Source organism: Hetaerina americana, unplaced genomic scaffold, assembly GCF_022747635.1.
Source record: "Hetaerina americana unplaced genomic scaffold, ioHetAmer1.1.p SCAF_2, whole genome shotgun sequence".
Lineage (NCBI taxonomy): Eukaryota > Metazoa > Arthropoda > Insecta > Odonata > Calopterygidae > Hetaerina > Hetaerina americana.
The window spans coordinates 17,703,625-17,727,556 of record NW_027286763.1 but is presented as its reverse complement, the minus strand read 5'-3'; the positions used below and the strand labels follow the sequence as shown (position 1 = coordinate 17,727,556).

At 36.3% G+C, this 23,932-nt stretch overlaps 1 protein-coding gene across 1 annotated transcript in view; it reads left to right on the top strand.

The window, feature by feature from the left end:
• The window catches only part of LOC139687589 (tyrosine-protein kinase Dnt-like), a 772,241-nt gene extending 752,112 nt beyond the window's left edge, over positions 1 to 20,129 (top strand). Inside the window, exons 9-14 of the mRNA XM_071584808.1 lie at positions 7,338 to 7,629; positions 9,977 to 10,136; positions 12,606 to 12,764; positions 13,723 to 13,882; positions 16,686 to 16,822; positions 19,947 to 20,129. Coding sequence (XP_071440909.1) covers positions 7,338 to 7,629; positions 9,977 to 10,136; positions 12,606 to 12,764; positions 13,723 to 13,882; positions 16,686 to 16,822; positions 19,947 to 20,058 — 1,020 coding nt within the window. The 3' untranslated portion in view covers positions 20,059 to 20,129. The remainder of the gene's footprint in view (positions 1 to 7,337; positions 7,630 to 9,976; positions 10,137 to 12,605; positions 12,765 to 13,722; positions 13,883 to 16,685; positions 16,823 to 19,946) is intronic.
• The last annotated feature ends 3,803 nt before the right edge of the window (positions 20,130 to 23,932 follow it).

The following is a 23,932-nucleotide window of genomic DNA, read 5'->3' as shown; positions in this document are numbered from 1 at the left end:
TTCTTCTTTGAAAATAAATCATGCTCAGGTAATGGAACAATCTTTTTAATTTTTCATTGTCAGATATCCAGCGATTAAAAGGTTCCAGAACATTTTTTGTAATTCTTTTCCTGTTTTACATCTATAAATATAGTGATTTTACTCTATTGCTTAATTCTCTGTTAATCCTTTTGCCTTCTCTTTCCTATCTTCTTAAACATCCTTCTCCAATCTATCAATCTTTACCTTTCTATCCATGTCCATCTTTTTTAATGAATAATGTCTTTTCGTTCATCGATGAGCGCTTTTTTCTATCACCTATCCACTTTTTTTGCCTCACTCTCCACCCATTAAAGCGCCCCAATCACTTACTACCAACAAGAATATTTAAAAGTTTGGGGAAATTTTGGAAGAAGAATTTTTATGGACTGATTCTTAGCGTTTATGAGGGAGGAATTTGCTGAAAGACTTTGTTAGATCAGTGTTAGTTCCTTTTTCAAAAAAGGGAAAGGCAGCAATATGTGAGGACTAAAAGAACTTGTACAGATCAATAAGTCTGATTTCTCAAGTAGCTAAAGCGGTACATCAATGGATCATCAACAAGCAGGGCAAATGATTACTTAGGGGATGGTCAGTTTCGTTTCGGGAAGTGTAGATTCAGGATGCAGGAGATGGCATAGCAGTAATGAGGTCACTAATAGAAAGGTATATGGAATACAATCAGAATGTGTATGTCTATTTCGTAGGTTTCGAAAATGCGCTTGATAGAGTGAACAGATATGTAGAACAGACAGATTTAAGATGTCAGTGCTGTACAGACAGATTTAAGATGTCATTTTTGCCACGAAAGATAGGGGATCATTATAACATTGTTCGACCGCGGTAGGGTTATGTTAGGATAAAATTATTCCGGTGTGTATTCACCCCCTGCCACACACCCTGGCGATGGCTTGCAGGGTATATATAAATAAATAAATAAAAACTGAGAGGAATAATTCAATGTATGGAAGAAAATAGGAATAGACTGGCGGGATAGGAGAATAATCCATAACCTGTAGATATCACGAACTGCTCAGGTGCGAGCGGCGGATGGAGAGTTCGGATGGGCAGATATAGGAAGAAGAGTGAGATAGGGTTGCTCGTTATCACCTGTGCTGTTCAATGTTTGCATATGTGGAGGAAATGATTAAAGAGGCATGGGAAGAACTGGAGATGAAAATGAAAATCGGTTGGTGAGTCATAAAATTAGTTAAATTTGGGAGTAACCAAGCTTCAGTTAGTCGGTGAGTGCGTGCATTGGAAGGTCTGGGCGATAGGTATGGGATGAGAATTATGATATGAATGATGCTATTTTCGAGAAAGAGGACTGAGATAAGCGTATAAATAGAAAGGTAAAAACTATAGCAGGTAGACCAGTATTCCTATATCGGCTGTGTTTTGGACCAAAATGATCAAATTATTAGGAACATAAGACGAAGAATGGTATTAGACATGGAAGTTTTCACAAGGAGGAAGGACGGGGACGTTCAGTAAGGATGTTAAGAAGAGGCTCGTCAAAAGTTTGATATGAGCGTGGTTATGTGCGGCGCTGAAACATGGTAATTGAAGCAGGATGACAGGCTGAATTGGAGGTTTTTAAATTGTGAGTGTGAAGAAGGATGGAACAGGATGGAGAAGGATGGGGAAGGTGAAGTGGAGAGAAATAAAAACAAATGAGGAATGGCTAGGTATGGTGTAGGGGGAGAGGGGAAGGCTGGAAAAAATCAAAAGTAGGCAGGAAGGAAGTATGCAGAGCGTTCTGATGGGGAATGAGATGTTGCAGCCTGTAATAGAGGGAAAACAAAGAAAGGGCAGGAATAGGACAGGGATGTCGCACTGAATTGAGGAAGTAAGTAAGTATTTAGAAATGAAGAGGGGCTAACTGCAGTGTCAGATTTCAGGTTATGTTTAAATAGGAGAGGCAAAGAAATTGTCGCTAGAAGATACGTCGTGTATAATTGTAGAGGTCCTTCCCATTTAAAACCTGACATAGCTTCTAGAATACCAAATAAATAAATTATTATTATTAGGTAATCTACCGGTTAAGGTAGGTTTTTGGATGGACAAAGTTACTAATTCAACAATTTGTGACCCCCAGCAAAACACAACGTCCTACTCTACATCAGGTCCCTCTTCATCTCTGAGTACTTTCTTCCTCCCTTCATCCCGTCCAACATCCCTATCCTGTTCCTTCCCTTTCCTCGTTTGCCTAACATTCTCCCCTCAATTACAGTCTTCAACATCCCACTGCCGATCAATACCCCCTTCATTTGCTTTTCCTGCCTCCATAGAATTTCTCCCAACAAACCCCACTCTTCGCCCACCATACCAAGTACTTCCTCATTTGTTTTCTTCTCTGTCCTTTTCACCTTCTCCATTCTTCTCCACACCCACATTTCAAAAGCCTCAAGTCTACGTCCATCCTCCTGCTTCAATGACCACGTTTCCGCGCCGTACATAGCTACGCCCCATATCAAAGTTTTTACGAGTGTTTTCTTAACATCCTTACTCAACGTCCCTCTCATCAACTCCCTCCTCCTTGTGAAAGCCTCTTTGCCTAGCGAAATTCTTCTTCTTACGTCCCGACTACTTTCACCGTGTTGGTCCAAAACACTTCCGAGATACGTAAACTATTCTACCTGCTCTAGTTTCTGCCCTCCTATTTTAATGTTTAGCTTAGCCTTTTTCTTTCTAGAAAATCGCATAACCTTTGTTTTATTAATATTGATATATTGATTCTCATCCCATACCTGTGGCAGTGAATTTCCAATTCACTAAGCAACGATTACAACCCCTTGGTTGACTGACAAACTAAAGCTTGGTCATCAGCAAACCTAACTGATTTTACGAATTCCCCGCCCACTTTCATTCCTACCTCCAGTTCTTCAAATCCTCTCTAATCATTTCCTCTGCATACAGGTTGAACAGTAACGGTGATAATGGGCAACCCTGCCTTACACCTCTTCCTAACACTGCCCATCCGGACTCCCCGTTCCCCACCCGCACCTGAGCAGTCTGAGACATACTACCTTGATCAAAAAGTTCCCGGAATAACCACCGTGTGGCGCTCCCATCGTTCCGATTTGAGTTCTGTTTTTTTTGTTAAATTGGTACATCTGTTGTTGATATTCCCTTTAAATCTTAGTGTCATAACTTGACATTTGCAAAAGTTACGTAGCCAAGAGTACATCTATCTCTGTGTGTGTTGGCGATTTTTTACAATTTCAGAAATGGATTTAAATTTGCAACAACGAACTTGTATTAAATTTTGCGTAAAAAACGGATTTAGTGGCGCACGGACGTTGGAAATGTTGGAAAAGTGTTTCGGCAACGATTCTCTAAAAAAAACGGTCGTTTACCAGTGGCACGAGCGGTTCAGAAGTGGTCGTGAGTCAATCGAAGATGATGAACGCAGTGGCAGACCATCGACATCGAAAGTCGGTGAAAAAATTGATAAAGTAAAAGAAATGTTGGTCAATAACCGCAAATTAACCATCAGAGAAATAGCGGAGGACTTGAACATTGCCTATGGATCCGCCCAAGACATTGTGGTTAATGATTTGGGTTTCCGTCGTGTAGCAGCAAAGTTGGTGCCAAAATACCTCAATTTCATGCAAAAAAGAGACCGTGTTGACGTCGCAAAAGACATGATTTGCGAGGCTGAATCCGATCCCACATTCATCAAAAGGATCATTACTGGAGACGAGACGTGGGTTTATGAGTACGACACGCAATCCAGACATCAGGCAAGTGAATGGCGTTCACCAAATGAGCCGAGACCAAAAAAACCACGTCGTTTTCAGTCAAAAAAGAAGGCAATGCTGACGGTTTTCATGGATTACAACGGTGTAGTGCATCATGAATTTTTGCCAGAAGGCCAGACAGTAAACAAAGAGTATTATTTGGGCGTTATGAGACGTTTGCGTGAAGCAATTCGCCGAAAGAGACCAGAAATGTGGGCAGAAAACTCGTGGATTTTGCACCATGATAACGCACCGTCGCACAGTGCTATCATTATTCGTAATTTTTTGACGAAAAATGCAACAAATACCATCCAACAGCCACCGAATTCACCTGATTTGGCTCCCTGTGACTTCTTTCTGTCCAATCGAGTTAAAAAACCATTACGGGGAACGCATTTTAGCAGCCGAGAGGAAGTAATGGAAAAATCGCAGGAAGCACTGATGGACATACCGAAAACCGAATATAAAAAATGTTTCGAGGATTGGATCAAGCGCTGGCATAAGTGTGTTGCAGTCGATGGGGATTACTTTGAAGGGGACAATATAGATTTAGATGAATAAACTTGTATTTTTAATTTTCTGAATAAATTCCGGGAAATTTTTGATCAAGGTAGTATACAGGTTGCGGATTAGCCTCCTTTACCTCCAATCTATTCCTATTTTCTGCAGAATACTCATTAGTTTTTCCCAATTCACTCTATCGAACGCTTTTTCGAAATCTACGAAACAGGCAAATACCTCCTGATTGTATTCTATATTCCTCTCGATTAATAATCTCATTACTGCAATGGCATCACGCGTACCTCTCCCCTTCCTAAACCCAAACTGATCCTCCCCTAAGTAATCATTTGCCCTACTCTCTATCCTTTCGTTTATGATCCTGAGAATAACTTTAGCTGCGTGGGATATATAACTTATCGTCCTGTAGTCCTCACATGATGTAGCCTTTATCTTTTTCGGAATAGGAACTAAAACTGATCTCACAAAGTCTTCCGGCCAGATTCCTTCCTCATAAATACTACGAATCAGCCCATATAGCCTCTTCCTCCCACATTTTCCTAAGCATTTTAAAAGTTCCACGGGAATGTTATCTACCCCCACGACCTTATTTAGTTTCATCTCCCTTAATGCCCTTTCTATCTCATTGTCTAGTATGCCTGGACCTAAGCTGCCTTCCTCTACGTCATTTTCTTTTTCAATATCTAACTTTGTTGGTCTGAGTTCTTTACTATACAGTTCTTCTATATACTCCTTCCATCTCTCTTGGATCTTTCCTGCGTCAACTATTACCTTACCCGCCTTATCTCATACCGATTTCACCCTTCCTCTGCAGACTTTCCATATCCTCGCACTGCGTCTTTCTCCATGCTTCTTTTGCTTTATTTGTTGCCCGCCTCAATTTATGGTTTAATTCTTTGTACTTCATTTTGCCTAATTCTGTGTTTACATTCTTCAATTTTCGCCGCTCGTCCATCTTTGTAATCATCTCATCCGTGATCCATGGTTTCCTAGTCCTTTTAGCGTTAACGTTTCCAATAGTGTCTTTTGCGGCTTTAGACAACCCTTTCCCATTTGTCTTCGATAGTACTTAGCTCTTTACTATCCTTCATGATTTCCTCTACCGCCGGTTTGTATTCCTTCCTTTTCAAACCACTTAATGCTTCTACATTCCATTTTCTAACTCACCGCCCCTGCCTTATCTTTTTGAAACCGACGCTACATTTCATAACAACTAAATTGTGGTCAGAGTCCGCATCCGCTCCCGGGAAGCTGTGTGAATTTATCAAACTGTTCCTAAACCTGTTTCTAACCAGGATATAATCTAGCTAATACCTTTCTGAGTCACCTGGCATTTTCCATGCATACCTGCGTCTTTTGTGGTGTCTAAACCAAGTGTTGGTGATGACTAACCCCTATCTTCTGCAGAACTCAACTGCATTCTCCCCGCGGTCATTCCTCATGCCTAATCCGTATTCCCCGACCTCATCACCATCTCTTCCTTCGCTTACCGTCGCATTCCAATCCCCCATCACTATCAAATGTTTCCCTGCAGGAACACACGCGGTTATGTCCCTTAACTGATCGTTTATCCTATCGACCTCTTCTTCCTTATGGTTGCTCGATGGCATGTATACCTGAATAATAACCAATTTCGTCGGTTCTGCTTTTATCTCTATTAGTAATAATCTATCCGTTACCTGCTCTATGTTGACTACGCTTCTTCCTACTTCTTTATTTAATACTATGGCAACCCCTCGTTGGCTCTCGTCCCCGCCGCTGTATATTATTCTATAATTATCACTCCAGTAATCCCCGCTATCCTTCCATCTCACCTCGCATAGACCTAAAATATCTATATTTCCCCTTTCCATCTCTCGCTTAACGTTCTCCAATTTCCCTGTCCTCATCATTGTCCTAACATTCCACGTTCCTATTCTAACTAATTTGGTCTTCTTCTCCTGCGTCTTCTGTCCTGCTGCTGCTGGTTTTCCCCTGAAAGGGTTTTGTGGGATGACGACCGCGGAAGCCTTGCCTCCCCCGCTGTCGGGCACGACACACGGCCGATTGGGCCGAGCCCCGTAGTTGCCAGGACTCAAAATCTCTGTATAGTCCATCTTGTTGATCTTGGGAATAATAATTGAGGTGGTTTCGCGGTGTCTTCCTCAATAGTGTTTTTAACGTGACACCATCACTTATTCGCCGCCCCACTGTGGTCAGACGCCATTGCAGCCGCCTCACTGAGGAACAGACGCTGCGTGGACTACCTTTCGTCTGGCTCCTAACCTTCGACCTATCTGGCATGGGTGACCCTACCAGGAGCAGTTATTATTACTCCCGCCAGCACAGCTCTAGGGGTCATCGGAACGCACAAGCCCTTCCACCACGTCAAGGTTGTAGTCCGGGGAGGGGAAAAATATATATGTAATTATTATTATAAGGTAATCTACCGGTTAAGGTAGGTTTTTGGATGGACACAACTACCAAATAAATATTTTGTAACTCCAGCATCCTACTCTACATAAGGTCCCTCTTCATCTCTGGGTACTTTTTCCGCGCGTCTGTGTATAAATGTTTCAATCAAAGTTTTTACATATTTGTGTCCTCGCTGAAGAGCCTTCTTTTTCGAAGATATATAAATATATATATATATATATATATATATATATATATATATATATACACTCATTTATATAGAAACAGATATAAGGAAAAGGGATAGGAATACACATCCTATCCCTTTTCCTTATATCTATTCGCCGTTTGGCGGGATTTCGTGTTTGAATGTGTATATATACATATATATATATATATATATATATATATATATATATATATATATATATATATATATACACATACACACACACACAGACACATACTTACAGGCACGCATGCATACATTATATGAGCCTATCAAGATAAAGGCGTGTCGCCCGCCTCCCACCGCCTGAGCCCTCCAAAAAAATCCTACGAAGGCATTCGACGATAATTGTTGGATGAATTGATGGTGTGCATCGCGTGCTTGATTTCCTCGCCCCTTTGTATCCCTCACGTGCTCTCTCTCTCCCGCACCAGGGCACGCTGCACGATCCCCGGATCGGTGACCCTTCAGAGCGCCTGCGCCACCTCACGGTGCCGAGCACGAGCGTGCGTCCGCGCACCCTGCTGCACGAGGGCACTTTCGGCCGCCTCTACCGGGGCGTGTTCGTGCCGTACCGGCCCAAGAGCGGCGGCGGGAGCCAGGGCAGCGGCGGGGGGCGGAGGGGATCGAGCGGCGGCGGCGGGCGCTACCGCTCCTACGGCGGCGGCTCTACCACCACGGACGTGGAGGCGGACGAGGAGGACGTGTTCGTCAAGACGGTCACGGGTGAGAGCGGAGGGAGGGGGCTGGCGAAGTAGTCCCTTTCTCTCTCTCTCATTATATGCATCACCCTTTCACTGCTATTAGTGATTTCTCTATAGATTTCGCACGTTTTTCACTTCCCAACCCCTTCCTGTGAGGGTGTTTTCCTGCAGTGGATTTTTTCGTCAAGGATATCTATCCACAATCCTTACGCTTTTCCACAATTCCATATCTTCTAACACTCCATCCAATTTCTCTCCAATGTAGCATTTAATTTTTTATTTTGTATTTTCCGATAATCACTGTAAAAATGTCTACACACTTTGCTATAACTGTTCTTAGGGAATATATGCTAGTAAATTAGGAGGGGTTAGGTGGCTGAATGCACTATCTAGTTTCAATCTTGCCCCAATAAGGACGTTTTAATATAATTACTATTATTGCTACTCTCTCGCACTCTCCTCCAACATACATGTAGAGCCTTTTCTTTCTTATGATTTTACAACCTTATTAATCTACCATCATACACACATTTATGTGTAACATAGTAAAAACATAATAAAAAATAATTATTATTATGGTATCATTTATTTTTGTGAGCTTTAGGACCAATGAGAGGGAAGCTGCAAGCACAATGTTTTCAATCATACAAAGAATTCTCAAGTTTTTCAGTGTTGAGATTATGGAGGTCAAATAGCATGGTTTCTAATGGATGTCTTTTCTTACTAATAGGGAGTAAATATCACAACTGCCAGCCAATTATTGAGGATAAATTGTAATTTATTGGATAAACACGTGCAGTTATTACTTTTAGTGATTATCTGTGATCATTTTTTAAGTTTTTCATCAATATTATGAACTCATTTCTTATCAGCTAAATCTCTGTCATGTAGGCCCTGTATAATCATAAAAGAGCTGAATTAGGTTGAAAACATAGTTTGTTTTCAGAGATGAAAAGTAAAATTTAGTTTCAGTGCCTGCATAAGGATCTTGTTAAGACTTTCAGTTTCTGAAAATAAAGATTCTTTTACTTAAAAACAAATACCTGAAAATGGAATGATTATTTTATCCTGTTTAACAGCAATACTATGTTTTCCCATAGAATTTTATTGTAAACAAAATTCAAATGAGTCATCAGATTGCAGTTTTGTGTCTGAAAACTTCTGATAATTGCTGTATTTTAGATTACAAATACTTTGTGAAAAATGAGCAGGAATTATATGCTGACATCAATGAGGCATAATCAAGTAATCAATAGTTCATTAGATCTTGCTTATAACCTCCCCAATGTTGTTCTACGATATCTTTATCGAAAAAATGTACACAGGATAACAGCAATAAGGTTTTGTACTGCACCATATAAAAACCAAAGCATAGCTTCCAATTCATGGTGGTTTGATAAATGAGAGTGGGGCTCACCTGGTTAAAACCTACACCATGTGGCAGTCACACATTCAGGACCATTTAGATTGGGGGGAGGTGGCAGTTCCATTCTCAGCGCCAAATACTGTTTCCCAGAAGGTTCTGACATCCTATGAAATGTTAGGTTTATCTGGTGTTGGTTGGAAGCATCAGATGGATTTGAACTAGGGATCTGCTGATAAGTCGTTAAAATGCAACAATTTCAGAGCGTAAAAATCATTTGCCTTGACTGGGACTCGAACCCAGATCCCTCAATATCCGGTCGAGTGCTTTAGCCACTTAAGCTACCGCCACTTAAGCTACGGTAGCTTAAGTGGCTAAAGCACTCGACGGTAGCTTAAGTGGGAAAAGCACTCGACCGGATATTGAGGGATCTGGGTTCGAGTCCCAGTCAAGGCGAATGATTTTTACGCTCTGAAATTGTTGCATTGAAATGCACATTAGCGGATGACTCCGTTAAAAGTTACTGTTGCGGCATCTCCCGCAGTTTCTTTGAAATAAGTCGTTAAAACTTCTCTTTGGCTCCCATCCGGCTTTGAAATGAACCACTACTTGGATAACGGTTATGCTGCTGGAGATAAGAGTCCACAGCTAAGGCAATTTCAACTTGTTATTTATGCTGTAATTCCTTACCTGCCTTACTTAAGCAATGTGTAGCACTTAAGGAACTAGTCATATGTATTCCACCTATTAAAGGTCCCTAAAAACTATCACATATTGTGTAGACATTCTCCAATCTAAAATGTTTCACTTTGTATACTTCTTGCCCACTTTCAACTGAAATGGCTAAGATTACATATCCACAATGCTTCCATTATAACTTGACTGTTCTGTGATATTTTTGGCTGTTTTTTTGCATAGCGATTATCACATTATGGAATTTTTTGCAATATGAATAATTTCCCTTTTCGAGAGATGCTTTTTAATTTAGGTACAATCTGTATTTCAGAAGCTGCATCTGCTCTGCAGACATCCCTCTTGGTGTCAGAAGGGACTATGCTTTGGGGGCTGTCTCACAGGCACCTCCTCCCAGTGCTGGCTGTGGCCCTTCCCCCTGGGAGGCCCCCCCTCTTGGCCTACCCTTATGCATCCAGGGGGAACCTCAAGAGGTAGGGATGGCTGTCCCACATTACACTGAAAAACTGCAGTATTAAGCACACACATATTTAGATTCATCCCATAGTAGGTATTGTGTGCAATAACTTACTTCCCAGAATGTCCAGTTTGAATTTTTAAACATTGAATAAAATATTGATGGTTAAAAATCCTGGGTTTGTTTTGGGAACACTGACAGTCATACTCAAATGAAACTAAGTATTTCTGAAAACTCACATACTGGTGGTTGGAAATCACTGCTTTATTATTATCACTAACCAGAGGAGAAATGTCAATGCATTTGTTGAAGTCAGCAATGACCAAAGCAAAGGGGGAAAATTCAAAGTGAATACCAATTTCTTGTTGTTTTATTTAATTGATATTTATTAAAAGCATTTAAAAGTTATTTTGATATGCTGCTACAAATCTCTTTTTGTTAGATTCCCATGATCATTAATAGAACTTCTTTGAAATTATTTGACACTTATGGCCCTTGAAGAACAAGTATGGTCAATGCAGCATTAGCAGCTGTGATAAAACCTGTTTCATTAAATCATGACCTAATCAAATAGTCATGCCAGTTTAAAAATTCAGTAAATTGTTCTCTTTATATGATTATGTGAAAGGACATATATAAGGTCAGTAGTACTATCAAGAGCGACTGAACATTTTTTTTGTATTATTTATTGCACAAAAATTAAACTCATTATTTTATTTTAGGCTTAAACCTTATTGTGCATTAATTTGGTACAAGTTATACCTATTGGACTTCAGTATTTCCTCAGCAATAGTCATTGCAAGTTGAAACATGTTTATTTCCCAAAGATGGAGGTAACATGTGATGCTGCATAGGAATCTTACTTTTGCCTGAAGTTAATCTCAGCTGAGGGCTGTGTAATGCTACAAGGGCCTCATGAATATTCTGTTATTCCAAATAGCTCAGCTACAAGATAGTTTCTTTGGAATTTGTCAAAGTATAAACACCATAAGTGATTAAAGTTGGCTTTAACCTCGTGGACTGTGGCGCGTCGTGCATGACTACGAATGCCTGTGACATTATATGTACGGTATTTCGTCACAACATCTTGTTCCTTTAAAAGCCCCTAAATTTCAGAGTTTAAGAGGACGCCTTGGTAGCTTAAGTGGCTAAAGCACTCAACCGGATATTGAAAGATTATTCAATATGTTTAATGATGGGAGACAATCAATTTCTAAGTAACGTGGACTGAGTGATACAGAAGTCACTGCTCTTCCAGAGGGAAAAATTAACACTTTTGCTGTTGTTGTGAGAGAAGGCATAAAATAATGTTATGGACACTATCGGAATATTGAAAATTTTGTTGAGTGCTAATCATGTTGGTGACCAAAAAATTACACATAAAATGTATTAATGCACATTGGGTACTGCAAAACCCAATACCAATTCGTGAATATCTGGTCAATGCCAATTTGAGAACACGTGTGTTCCTCATTCCCTTAGTAGTCCAGACCACCCCATGTGAATTTTCCTTTGCTTCAATGTGAAGAAACGCCTTCATGGAAAGTGTTTTTCAGTGAGAAGAGGCAAACTGAACATTTCAACTCGAATGAAAAGGGACGCATCATGCGTGATATGGTGGAATATCATAATTAATCAAAAATTGGTAATTTTTGACAAAATAAAATTCATTAGTGCGATTGGTTTCAATTTAACGTTCCATTCACATATGTAGTCACCCATGCTGCCTTCCACCTTTCCTCCCTCTTCCCCTCTTTTCCACTACCCTCCCCTTACTTGCTTTTCAACATGAATACTGGACTCCGAGTGATGACTGTTTCCTGACGATAATGTAGTTACATTGAAACCGGTCGTATTAATAAATTTTATTTTGTGGAAAATTGCCAAATTTTAATTTTTTTAATTTCAACTCGACATGGCTGCTGTTGATGCAATACTGGACTCAAATAAATGAAATTTACTCCACAAATAATTTAAACAATAAGCTGATAATACACAATAAAATTTAGTTTTTGCACAATGAATGATGTGATTTTTAAAAATTCTTGATTACTCTTTATTGGAAAACCCTTTTCTATGATGCTTCTAATCTTTTCAATCTGAAAGCAAAATATGTCACTGAAAATTATTGGAACAAAAGAATTGTGGGAAAATGATACCTTCTACACTTTCAGTGTATAATTAAGCCATGCTCGATGAAATGAAAAAAAGTAGGAAGTATGTTGAATTCAGGAGGTTATTGTATTTTAGGATGTTGTTTTATGCTCTGTTAGGAAAAACAAGGGAATGTATCATGGCACCATTGCATATTCTATGTCTTTTCAAAACCTACCTTAAGCAGTAGAATGCCTGACTGACTGAACGACTGACTAAATGAAAAATATCTAAAAACACAAAAAGGTCAGATAAACTTGTACACTATGTATATATTTGAATTCAATACTTATAAAAAGATAATATTTATTCCTTTTGCTCCAATTTGTAGGTTTCTTCAGCGATGTCGACTCAGGGCAGGAGAAGAAGCTGAGTCTGTAACGCTAATGACTCGTGACATTGTAGGCATGGGAGTGCAGGTGGCACTGGCTCTTCTTTTCCTCCATAGACACAGGATATGCCATCGAGACATAGCTACAAGAAATTGTGTGTAAGTACTCAAAATGTGAATTTTTTCAAGAAAAAGATATTCGATATGAAATTTCCACTTCTCTCTCAAACCATCTTTCTTTTCGAGAATATTGTGGATAACAAATGTTCATTTACATTTCAGTAACTCCAAAAATGTTTTTCTTATGGTTGTGGTTTTAACAGTTAAGTTTGATGAGCTGAATTGACTGGTTATCTAATTTAACAGTCTGGGTTCTCATTGAGAAATGACGAATAATTCATACTGATCAGTATTTATGATGCAATATAATTTCATGCTGTGCTGCTCATATCAATTGTTCCATTGATCACATTAAATGTTTTTTATCTACTCAGCAAGGGAATGTGGACTAAGCAGATCAAGATGGCTGGTAGACTTAATAACTTGACCGAAAGTGGTGTCACACATTAAGTCATAATGTTGACACATTGCACACGCAAGTGCTTAGCTGAGAGTTGAATTAATTGACATATGCTATATTTCATTTGACTCTTTCTAATGATAATAAATTGAGATGTAGCTTCAACATACTTTTTCCCCAATTAATGTAAATTCAATAATTGTATAAAAGGATAATTTTTTAAAGCTCAAAGGCGTCCCTGGGCATATGCACCTTTGGGCAAAGTTTACTACATTGTTGCTTGCCTGAAGTAGTATATCATATGCTTCATTAGAAAATCATTATAGTACATCTCTAGAGAATTAGTTTACATCAAGAGGACAAAATGGAATATGAAAAAGTTTTCATGTTGAGTAGTTTGTAAGTGCGTGTATTATTGTATTTTTAAACATATTTTAAGGAAAGTAGTAATTATTATTTGTCCATTGTAATTTGCATGGGGCTGTTTTTGAACTAAATAAATAAATACTAAATAAATTAAGGTATAATGTGTGTGGTGATGAGTGGATACCTGGACATCCCTGAAGTGGATCTCTGATTGTTATTTATTTCTCTCAGGGTTGATTCAGACCTTCGTGTGCGTGTGACTGATAGTGCATTGTCTAGAGATCTCTTCCCTGCTGATTATCATTGCCTTGGTGATAATGAAAATAGGCCTATCAAATGGCTGGCACCAGAAAGCCTTGTGAATAAGAGGTTTTCTGCAGCTTCAGATAGTGTAAGTATGAATATTAATGTCTTGAAACTTTTCTCATACCTTTCTAGTTACAAGTTACTCATACTTATGCATCTGCCAATTCTCTATGATAGTCAGCATATTTTTTCATTAAGTAATTTCATAAAAGGTAAAAAATTGCATATTTTATAACACAGATATGCCTAGTATTTAACATTTTCCTATTTTTATGTCATTCATAAAATATTTATTTCTGTGCCTATTTCGCATATGCTTACAAGTTTTAACTCTTGAGGCAAGTTCTGAACATAATTATGATAGTAATTATAAAATAAAATATTATTTATTCACTCATTTATAATTATTTTGAAATGTCAAAACAAATACTTTAATTCACCCAAGAACCTGCATACTTTAATTTTGAAACTTTTACTGCTGAAAACCAAAAGGACTTCTGGAAGAACTGTTCCTGAGAATAATGCCGATTAAAAAAGTACCTATATTTCTAATTTTTTAAATTGCATTTCAACGTGTTTTTGGTTAATTTTAACACTTTTAACATAATACAAATTACTTGAATTCTAAATGTTGACAAGCTATTACCACCTACTTTTCAAATACAGTAAAAAGTATTATTAAAATGATGTTGAAAATGAAACATTGCCAAACCTAAAAGGGCATGTGAGATGAACACATTTGATTTAATTGGTAATATTTAGTTAATTAATAATCAATGAAGTTGGGGTAAGTTTTTTCATCTGCATTAATCAATTTATAAGCCTTCATGTGTTGATTTTTTGGATATGTATTCCCGCATTTTCAAACGATCTGACTGATGATGTTCAATACTTTCAAATGGTAGATTGATAGAAAGATAAATTTATTGGCCATAGAATACATTAAATTACATTAATTACAAATAGATTAAATTACATTCACAGGTACATTAGATTTACATCTATACAAATTCATAGGAATAATAATGTACATGAAGTATATGGGTATTAAAGATTTTAAAAACGGTTTCCCTGCATTGGCTCTTTCTGTGTACTTTTGGACACTATAAAAAACATTATTTACAAAGAAATCTTTTAACGTTTTTTTTTAATTTATTTTCTTGGGAGAGTATTCGATTTAACTCTTCAGTAAGTCAAATAAAGAGCAGTTTTCCTGAAACTTCTGGTGGTTTTTGCTAGTGTTTTTGTCGTAATTGATCTCCCAACGTGGTCCATATTGTTACAATAAAGTGTTGATTATCCACAACACTAGCTAGTGAGGCATCAGATTCATACACCAAGGCAGAATTAGAAATGACAAATATAAGTTCTTAGCTTTATGCTATTATTTTCAGTTTAGTAATGGATAAGAGTCCTCTGTATATGGTAGGTGAAATTTTATTGAAATGTTTGTTTTTTTATTATGCATTCAATTTGATTATTCATTATGTTAACCCTTAAAAAGCATTTAAAAGAATTAAATTAATTAACAATTGATTATATATTTGCAGTCGCCCATACCTCCTAATTATAGAGACAAAAATCAAGAGGAATATAAGCATTTAATGCTGTCAGCCACAAAATCCATTCACATTAAGGCTGGCAATATCATTTTTAAGTATTGTGCCAACTGGACAGAGCTAATAGAATTATTTTTTTAAAAGAGTCGCACTGATTTAGATTTTATCCCAAACAAAGTTCAGTTATAAGTTATAATGCTATTATAATGCAATTATAACTTATAATGATACCATAACCCTGGACCCACCATTCCTCCATTCATTCCTACCTTTAATCCTTTACCTGCAACCTTTCCACCTATCACTGAGCAAACAGCTCTGGGCCACTGATTCCCTTTACTCTCAAGCATCAAGCACATACTTCCTCTATTTATATCTTCATACAATATGCAATATTGATGTAACATCATTTTTAATTGCCCTGAATTATTATGAAAGCCAAAGTAGGCACAGGCTATTCTTTCTTTAACTATTCATAAGGAAAGTTATATAAGATTGCTCCAATATCAGCCAAAGCAATATACACAATCAATTGCTCAAGTTGTACTAATGCATTACAGTGATTTTGATAACTCTGAGAGCATTATTGTATTCTTAAAAGTTATGAGCATAAATTTTTGGAATGTGGCAGAAAACAATTTTCCATTTGTTTCACTGAAAGTAGTCATTTTCATTGATGTAAATGGGGAGGGAGTGCTGTAATCATCAGACAATCTTTCAGATTATCAGAGCTGGTGATCAGATTTGGTGCTCTGAAGTAATTCATAGCTGAAAAAATAACCTGGAAGTCAATTCTTTTGCCCACGGAAAACAAGCACTCATGATTTAAATGGCCATTTGATTCAGTATATTCACTCAAGTTCTAGTCTTGCTCTACTTTTATATGTTCATCTATGCACAGATTTACCTTCACAGTTGAGAATTCAAATCCATCATCATATTTGCAGGAAAAAATCTTTTAAAAAACTGACCAAATATTTACAGAATCTGGGATGTTGATAGAAAAATGTGAAGAATAACTATAAACATTGGTAAAAATGCCATAGGAACTTCTTCAAACTTAATTAAATATTAATATAACCTTCATTCTTTTTTGTTAGACACATGTCCCAACAATGCTTTCTTTTCTGATACTTAGATTTAAGCTGATGGGTGATTTTTTCATTAAGAGTTGCAACAAAAAATATTGGCTTGTATTTGGACAAATACAGTAAAGCTGAACATCTAGCAATGCCACTTAGGTATATGCTCACTAAGAAGTGCTTGCCCTATGTTATAAAATATGTACACAGTAGTTATACAAAAGCCTATGTTGCGGTTTCTTTGTAGTGGGCGTTTGGAGTTCTTCTTTGGGAGCTGACTACACTTGCCCAGCAGCCATATTCTGAGGTTGATCCTTTTGAGATGGCTGCTTTCATAAGGGATGGCTACCGCCTTGCACAACCTCTAAACTGTCCTGATGAGCTGTGAGTAAATATGTGAAACAGGGATTTATGTTCTTATTTCCCAATAAAAACATAACATTTAACAGCAAAATGGGGAAATATGGTATTTTTTAATAAATTGACCTTCAAATTTATCATTTGAGTATCTGGGCTTTAAATAAATTAACCTAAAAATATTTCGTATCCTGAAAGGAGAACTACAATAACTTGTTATCCATTCAGTTAAGCAACTTGTTGATCTGACAAGTTTTTAATTCATGTGTGACTTTACATTCCAAAATTAAATATTTTCAGACATGAGTACTATATGCGATGGTTATAAAAATGAATTCTTCCTAATTGCATTCTGAGGACCTATTTTTACTATGATCAGAAATCAGCATCAGCAAATATGAGCTGCCAATGTTCAACATGCAGATTTAAAATGCACATAATAGTTTTTTCTTCCTTCTGTCCTCCTATGATTTTACAAAAATAGCAAAATGGGGACCTTCTGCTTCCTAAGATGGTCATAAATGCCTTCATTGGACTGTTCCATTGAATTAGTAACATAAAATAGCCAACATCTTTGTTCTAACAACCATTACCTTTCATCTCAAGAATGTGCATGTACCACACTACCAGCAGAGTTATCAATCTATATTCTTGTTTTTGATCAGATAGCATAAAGCTCATCCCAAACTGATCCTAAAGGCAAGTGAAACTCGCATAAGGATACAAATGTCAGCTCCTTTCTTAGAATAACCAACAAGTTTACCAAAAATAATCCAGAAAAGTCTGGTGTTCAGCAAGTTTTTATTGAGAAGACCTGTTTGGTATTTCAACAAGGTATTATTTAGTATAAAACACTTGGTCCTGCATGGGTCACAGTAGTCCAGGGGGTAGAGCGTTAGTCTACTGACTAGAGGGTTCCGGGTTCAACTCCTGGGCAAGTCTCTTGGCATCTGCAGCTCCATCCAAGCTATGTGATTTTTCGGGTAGCAGATCTTCACAGACCGGCACACGGAAATGAACTTGCCCCCCCTACCCTGATGTATGAATTTCACATGCCGTCAGGCTTAGTACTGGGCAAACTCTACCATCACCTACCAAACCGACCTTGGGGTTGATTACTGTGTTTATGGTTCCTTGGTCCTGCAAAACTCAATATTTTTTTCCGTAGATAATCTTTATTCGCAAACCTTAGTGTCTGCCCCCCCCCCCCCCATCCCTTCATTCGCTGATAGCTGCATTCCAATCCCACATCACTATTAGGTACATCCTTTCCAGCACATTCCCAATTGTTTCTGGTGATTGATAAAATAAACCTTCTATCTTTTGAATGGCATTTTGAAAATTAAACAACCAATCAGAAAATCCTGGATCCTTCAAGGAGTGTTAAGTCCAAAAGAGTAAACTCTTGAAAAAAAAGAGCTACATGTAACCCGGCGGTTGTGGGAAATTGCTGCATCATACCATGAATACAAAACATCACACTAATAAGGTAGTAGCTATTCACTCCTGAAATTTATGTAATGATAATATTGGGTCGGATTTTTATAAAATTTTGAAACATTGGCAAAATGAATGTTTCTAGACAACTTTCTAGTAAAAAGAAATTAGGAATGTATCATAAATAATAAACAAACAATGTCAATTATTTTTTGTCTCTGAGTTCGCATTCCCAGTGGCTTCATCTTGCATAGAAGAAAGCATGAAGATCCTTAGCAAATTATACATAATTTTTCTTTGAATAAACTTTTTAAATAATTTTTTTTCAGCTTGGGATGCATTATCATATTTTACATTCATTTATATGCAACAATTTTTTTTCAATTAATGAGAAAATCATGGAGTGGATAATATACATTGAAGAAGGTTCTACTGCATTAAAATTCTTCAAAATAATTCTTCTCCTTGTGTCTTGGCATACCAATGCCAGCACCTATAACAGTCAAAGTATTCTTCCTGGAAGGCATCGATTGGAGCCTCATTCAGACACCTCATCATGACCCCTCTGAAGTTATCCAGTGTTCCAAAATGGTTGCTTTCAAGCTCCTTTTGCTTCTTGGGAACAAAAAGAAGTCTGGAGTTGCCACATTGGGGCTGTATATCAGCTGGGGCAGTGTTGTCTCCCACCTTGTGCTTGGTCAGATATACTCTACACTTAACAAGGGAGGTGGTGTGAGACCATGCATTGTCATGGTGCAGCCTCAAGTTCACAAAGATTTCCATCCCAACATAATGAACTCTTTTCCGCAGCCTTTTGAGGACTTCCACTTGTTCACTCTTTGTCCCTGAGGCACAAACTCTTTGATGCATTTTGAGTGAAAAAGATAACAAGGATAAGACTACTTCTTTTTGGGGCAAACCTTCTAAAGTAAAAATACTGGTCCATTAAAGGGAATAATATAATTAAAATACATCCAATATCATGTTCTTAGTTAGTTACCCACTTCAAATGCATGCTGGTAAGAGTAAAAAAAAATCTTGCAAAAAAATTTAATTGAAAAAACATTTGCACATTCTTACAAAAATACAATGCTTAAAATATTTTAAAATGTATCTTAAGTATTAAATATTTCAATACTGTCTTGGGAATGCAGAAGTATTCAACGAAAGTGTAATATTATACATTACAAAAGTTTCTGATAACATATTAATATGGTTGACATGCATTGAAAATAGAAGTACTTATGGTATCATTGAATATTCCTAAATGTAGGTATTTGCGATCATGGACTCTATGAATACGTTCCTCAATACCTTATCGATATTGAATATTCTTACTTCTGGTCAACTGTCCCAATTGAGAATTGAATTCTTTTCCCTTTTTATTATTGAATTCTTTCAATTCTTTTTTATTAATGCCTTGAATTGAATTTTTGTGAATGTATCAAAGAACAAAACTAAATAAATATTAACAATTCTAGCAGGCAACTTTATAGGAATTGAAATTCAAATATCTATGAAAATCACTCTTCGTTTAATTGAAACACTTGCCTTTTGACATTATTGAAATGAGGCGATGCAAGTGAAGTAAAAATTTCATTTTTCCTTTTAATCTACAAACTTGAGCCTCTCTTCATGTATGATAAGGATGAGTTCATGTTGTCATATATTAAGTATATAAATTGTGCATTTTGAATTATTGCTTTTATTAAAGGTTTGCTGTGATGGCTTGCTGTTGGCTATCAGCCCCAGAGGAACGGCCATCTGTTGTACAGCTGCTGACTTGCCTTCAAGATTTCTATACAGCACTTGGGAGATATATATAGAAAAAATAATTTTTCCTGAAAAAAATACTTTCTAAACACAACAAACATGCTTCATCAGGATAGGTCATACTATAGACAGCCATGGATTTTGGGTTTAATCGCACAAAAGGATTTATATGCGTAAACATGATTATATAAAAAACCACAGTGCATGAGGATTTATAAAATGTTCACAAATTCATTTTTACACAACACTGCAATACTCGGTGCAATTTGTGACTCACACTGACAAAAAGCTCTGAAAAAAATAAAATCGCAAATGGGATATGTTTATGAGGGATAAGATCATGATGAAATTGGATTTTGAAATTGAGAGAAAGTAGAAAAAAAATCATTTACATTATTAAAAAATGTCTTGCTATATATGCTGGAACTTAAATTGACCCATAATGCTAAAAAAAAGAATGTCACCTTCCCTAAGGCCCTTGAGTTTGTTGAAACTCTGCCCAAACAACATCAGGCCCAGTGATCTCCTTACAGCATGTTGCTGTGCATTATATGGGAAATATTTTTCATTATCAATTAATTTGTAATTTCATACTTCCTATATATTAAAATATTCCTTCCTATTATAGAAATGCAGTAAGCTATAATTAAAAATGAGTTACCCATTGGAAAAGTTTCATTTTGATCAATTTTATATGCTAAAAAAATTGTTCACATACAATCTCCACTACACGTACGTAATGGATAGCCATATCAATGTACTTCAAGCTAATTATGTCACCAGTATTAACCAAGCACAGAAGTTATAGATTCATCTCTGGAATAAGCCCCTCCTTTTAAATATTTTCGTTATTATTTCTGGTAATAAAGCTTCATTTATAAGAATGAAATAAATATCACAATTAAGCTGATATTTTTTATGGGTATTAAAATTTTTAGTTTTGTTACTTTATAACCAAAGGTGACACCAAAATAACTTCTATCAACGATTGGCTGCATATGTTTACATGAGCATATGGATACCTAAAAACAATCATTTAAGTCATTGCCCTTGGAAATATTGCTGCACAAAATCTTTCTCAGGCAACCCAAAAATTAAACCTGCCTACAACTTTTATCATTAAAAAGACACAGAAACTTCCTAAAAGATTGTATTTCTTGGGCAGAACCAAAAAACTCATAGTTATCGATTGAAATTTAAATAGTCATAACTTAAAAAATAAAGGGTAGCATCAGCAATTAAATTTTGTTTGAAATGAAATTAATTATTGCTCATTGGGTTGTTTCTAATTGCAAATTTCAAAATTGATTTTTTCAAAAACACCAATGAATGTATTGAACACAGAATTACCAACCTGAAAGTATTTATTTTAGTATGTGATTTCATCATACAAGACTATTTTTATATTCAATGCAAGTATGCATTATCAAGTTTTTGCCAGCATATGCACTATACATAAAAAGTACCAGTGTCATGAGTACATTATCTTTGTATAGTATGGGGTCTAAAATAGCAAAGCAAAGTGCCTTTGGAGCAGCCAATCCCCTCAAATTAGTTTGATCTCTCTAGTGTCATGTTAGAGCTGAATTGACTATGTAAGCTTCTTTACAGAACTTGAAATGGTGATGCAAATGCTAAAGTATTCAGATTTTCACAGGACCAAATGTATTCAGCCCATAGAATCAGGATATGTGTCTATCTACTTTACAGTATTAGCCTCAGTTCAGTTCTCACATTTTATCTATGTTGTACATATTTGGCAATTCCACTGTTTCTCCTAAGTGAACCTACTTCATTTTTTTCCGTGAAGCTTCTTGGTCATTTGCTCATGATTGACTTTGAAACATTTTTCTGGATTGAGGATCCTTAAAATGATTGGAATATTTAGTACTCCATGAGAATAATGCATTGAATTGTTATCAGAAAACCAACTCCTCATCTTCAACTTACAGTGTTGAAATGAAATTGGTGGTTGACTATATCATTTGTTCAAACAAACATATTGAAAGTCATAGTATCAAAACATTAATTAAGCAAAAAATGTTCCATCAAAACTTAAGTGTTCAAAGTGATGATGGCCAACAAACTAACATATTCCATAGCTCTAGATATCTGTCTATTCAACATAAGTATCAAATATATTTTATGGAGAACTACAATTTATCCACTCATAAATGCAGTCTGCAAACCAACTGAACAACAAAATATTTAACCATTTGCAGAAAATATTTATATCTGCACAAGAATATTAAACTCTAGAAGAAATATTAAAGACAATTCGTGTTAATGCAGACTGATGATACAATTGAGATGTAGGTTCTTACTTCGTTGGCTCAAATAGACACTGGCTAACTTTATGATCCATTGCATCTGAAATTACAATTAATGTTAGCTTATGCGCAAAGATTATAACCAAAGATGAAATATGAAAACCTTCCATAATATATGCTTTAAAAGATCAAATTAATCATAAGACTGCCATTTGTAAATCTTTATTACAGAATAGCTATGCATAGAAACAGAAATTATGCAATTATTCAAAATCAATAACATACATTTTTAATGTAGGTGTAGATTTAAATCACAACACTTTTCTGTGAATGGCACAGGCACTTGAATAAGCTGCTAATGAAATTTAATATCCATACATAATGTTAATCCATCATGGCTGCTCATCAATAGGCAAGTCTATGACTCATCAGTTACCAATGTGATCATAGTTTGACCTTTTCCAAATGGATTTCAAGACAATTGCTGAGTTTTTAAAAGAAATTCAATCTCATCATTCTTGTGGAGTAACTAAATTTCTATGGTAGAATCTCACTTAAATGTTATTGTCATATTAGCATTGTGATCTATTATGGTAATCCTGATGATTTTTGCTGAACTTCAAAAATCATGCAATTAGTAATAAAAAGCTCAATAGTCTGCAATACTTAGTTAAACATTTTATTCAATGAATAAAGGAGCCAGAGATTATTATCATTTCCACTTTTTTCTGATAAAAATTCCATTTATTTCAACTGAACTCCATCTTACTTAGAACTGTCTTTTAATGCAGCATTATATTACTCTATGTAGAAAATTCAACTGCAATTTTTATTTCGACTACCCTACACCAAAGGCAAAGGAGGTGCATTAATAAAGTGAGTACCTAGTCATGCATCACCAAGATTAAAATGCCAAAGAACATAAGATTGTTTTCAGCATTTACTATATATTTACTTTGAACAGTAGTTCTATTTATTTGTACATCAATTTTTACATGTTTATGATTGAGGATTATTATACCTCTTAAGGCTTAAGCAATTTAACTTTTGACCCCAACTTCATCAAAAACCCTCTTGAATATGTCCAATTAGTGATCTAAGACATTACACTTGCGGAAAATATAACATACACTTCATTGGAATATTAGAAGCATATAGAGTCATTTTTCTTTTAGAATTCGATCTGCATAAAAAGCCATCTGGTAATTGATGGATGACAATTCTTAAATTATAAGCTATAAACTAGCATTACATGTTCAACTTACAGCTGTGGAAGTTCATTCAATTATAAAACTATATTGCAATCATCTTTTACAATGTTACCAGAGGATCAGTGCACTTGTAAAACTATCTGGTATTCTGAATTCATATTTATATATACAACTAAATATTGGAAATTGTTGGAAAAGACTATATATACATAATAACAACAGTGAATTCGGTAATTCATCTTGTCCATTCCTTGACTTTAACTGAAAACTTATTTTTTATGTGAAATGAAACTAGTTAAGTTGCAAAATGGTGCTTATTATTCTGCTTGAATATTTAATGTTTCATTCAAGTATGTTTTGCTGTAACTGCATACTGCGTATGCATCTCAGGATTTAGACTAGTCAGCAGGTACAGTATCATTTAGGGAAATAAAAAGAGAAATGCG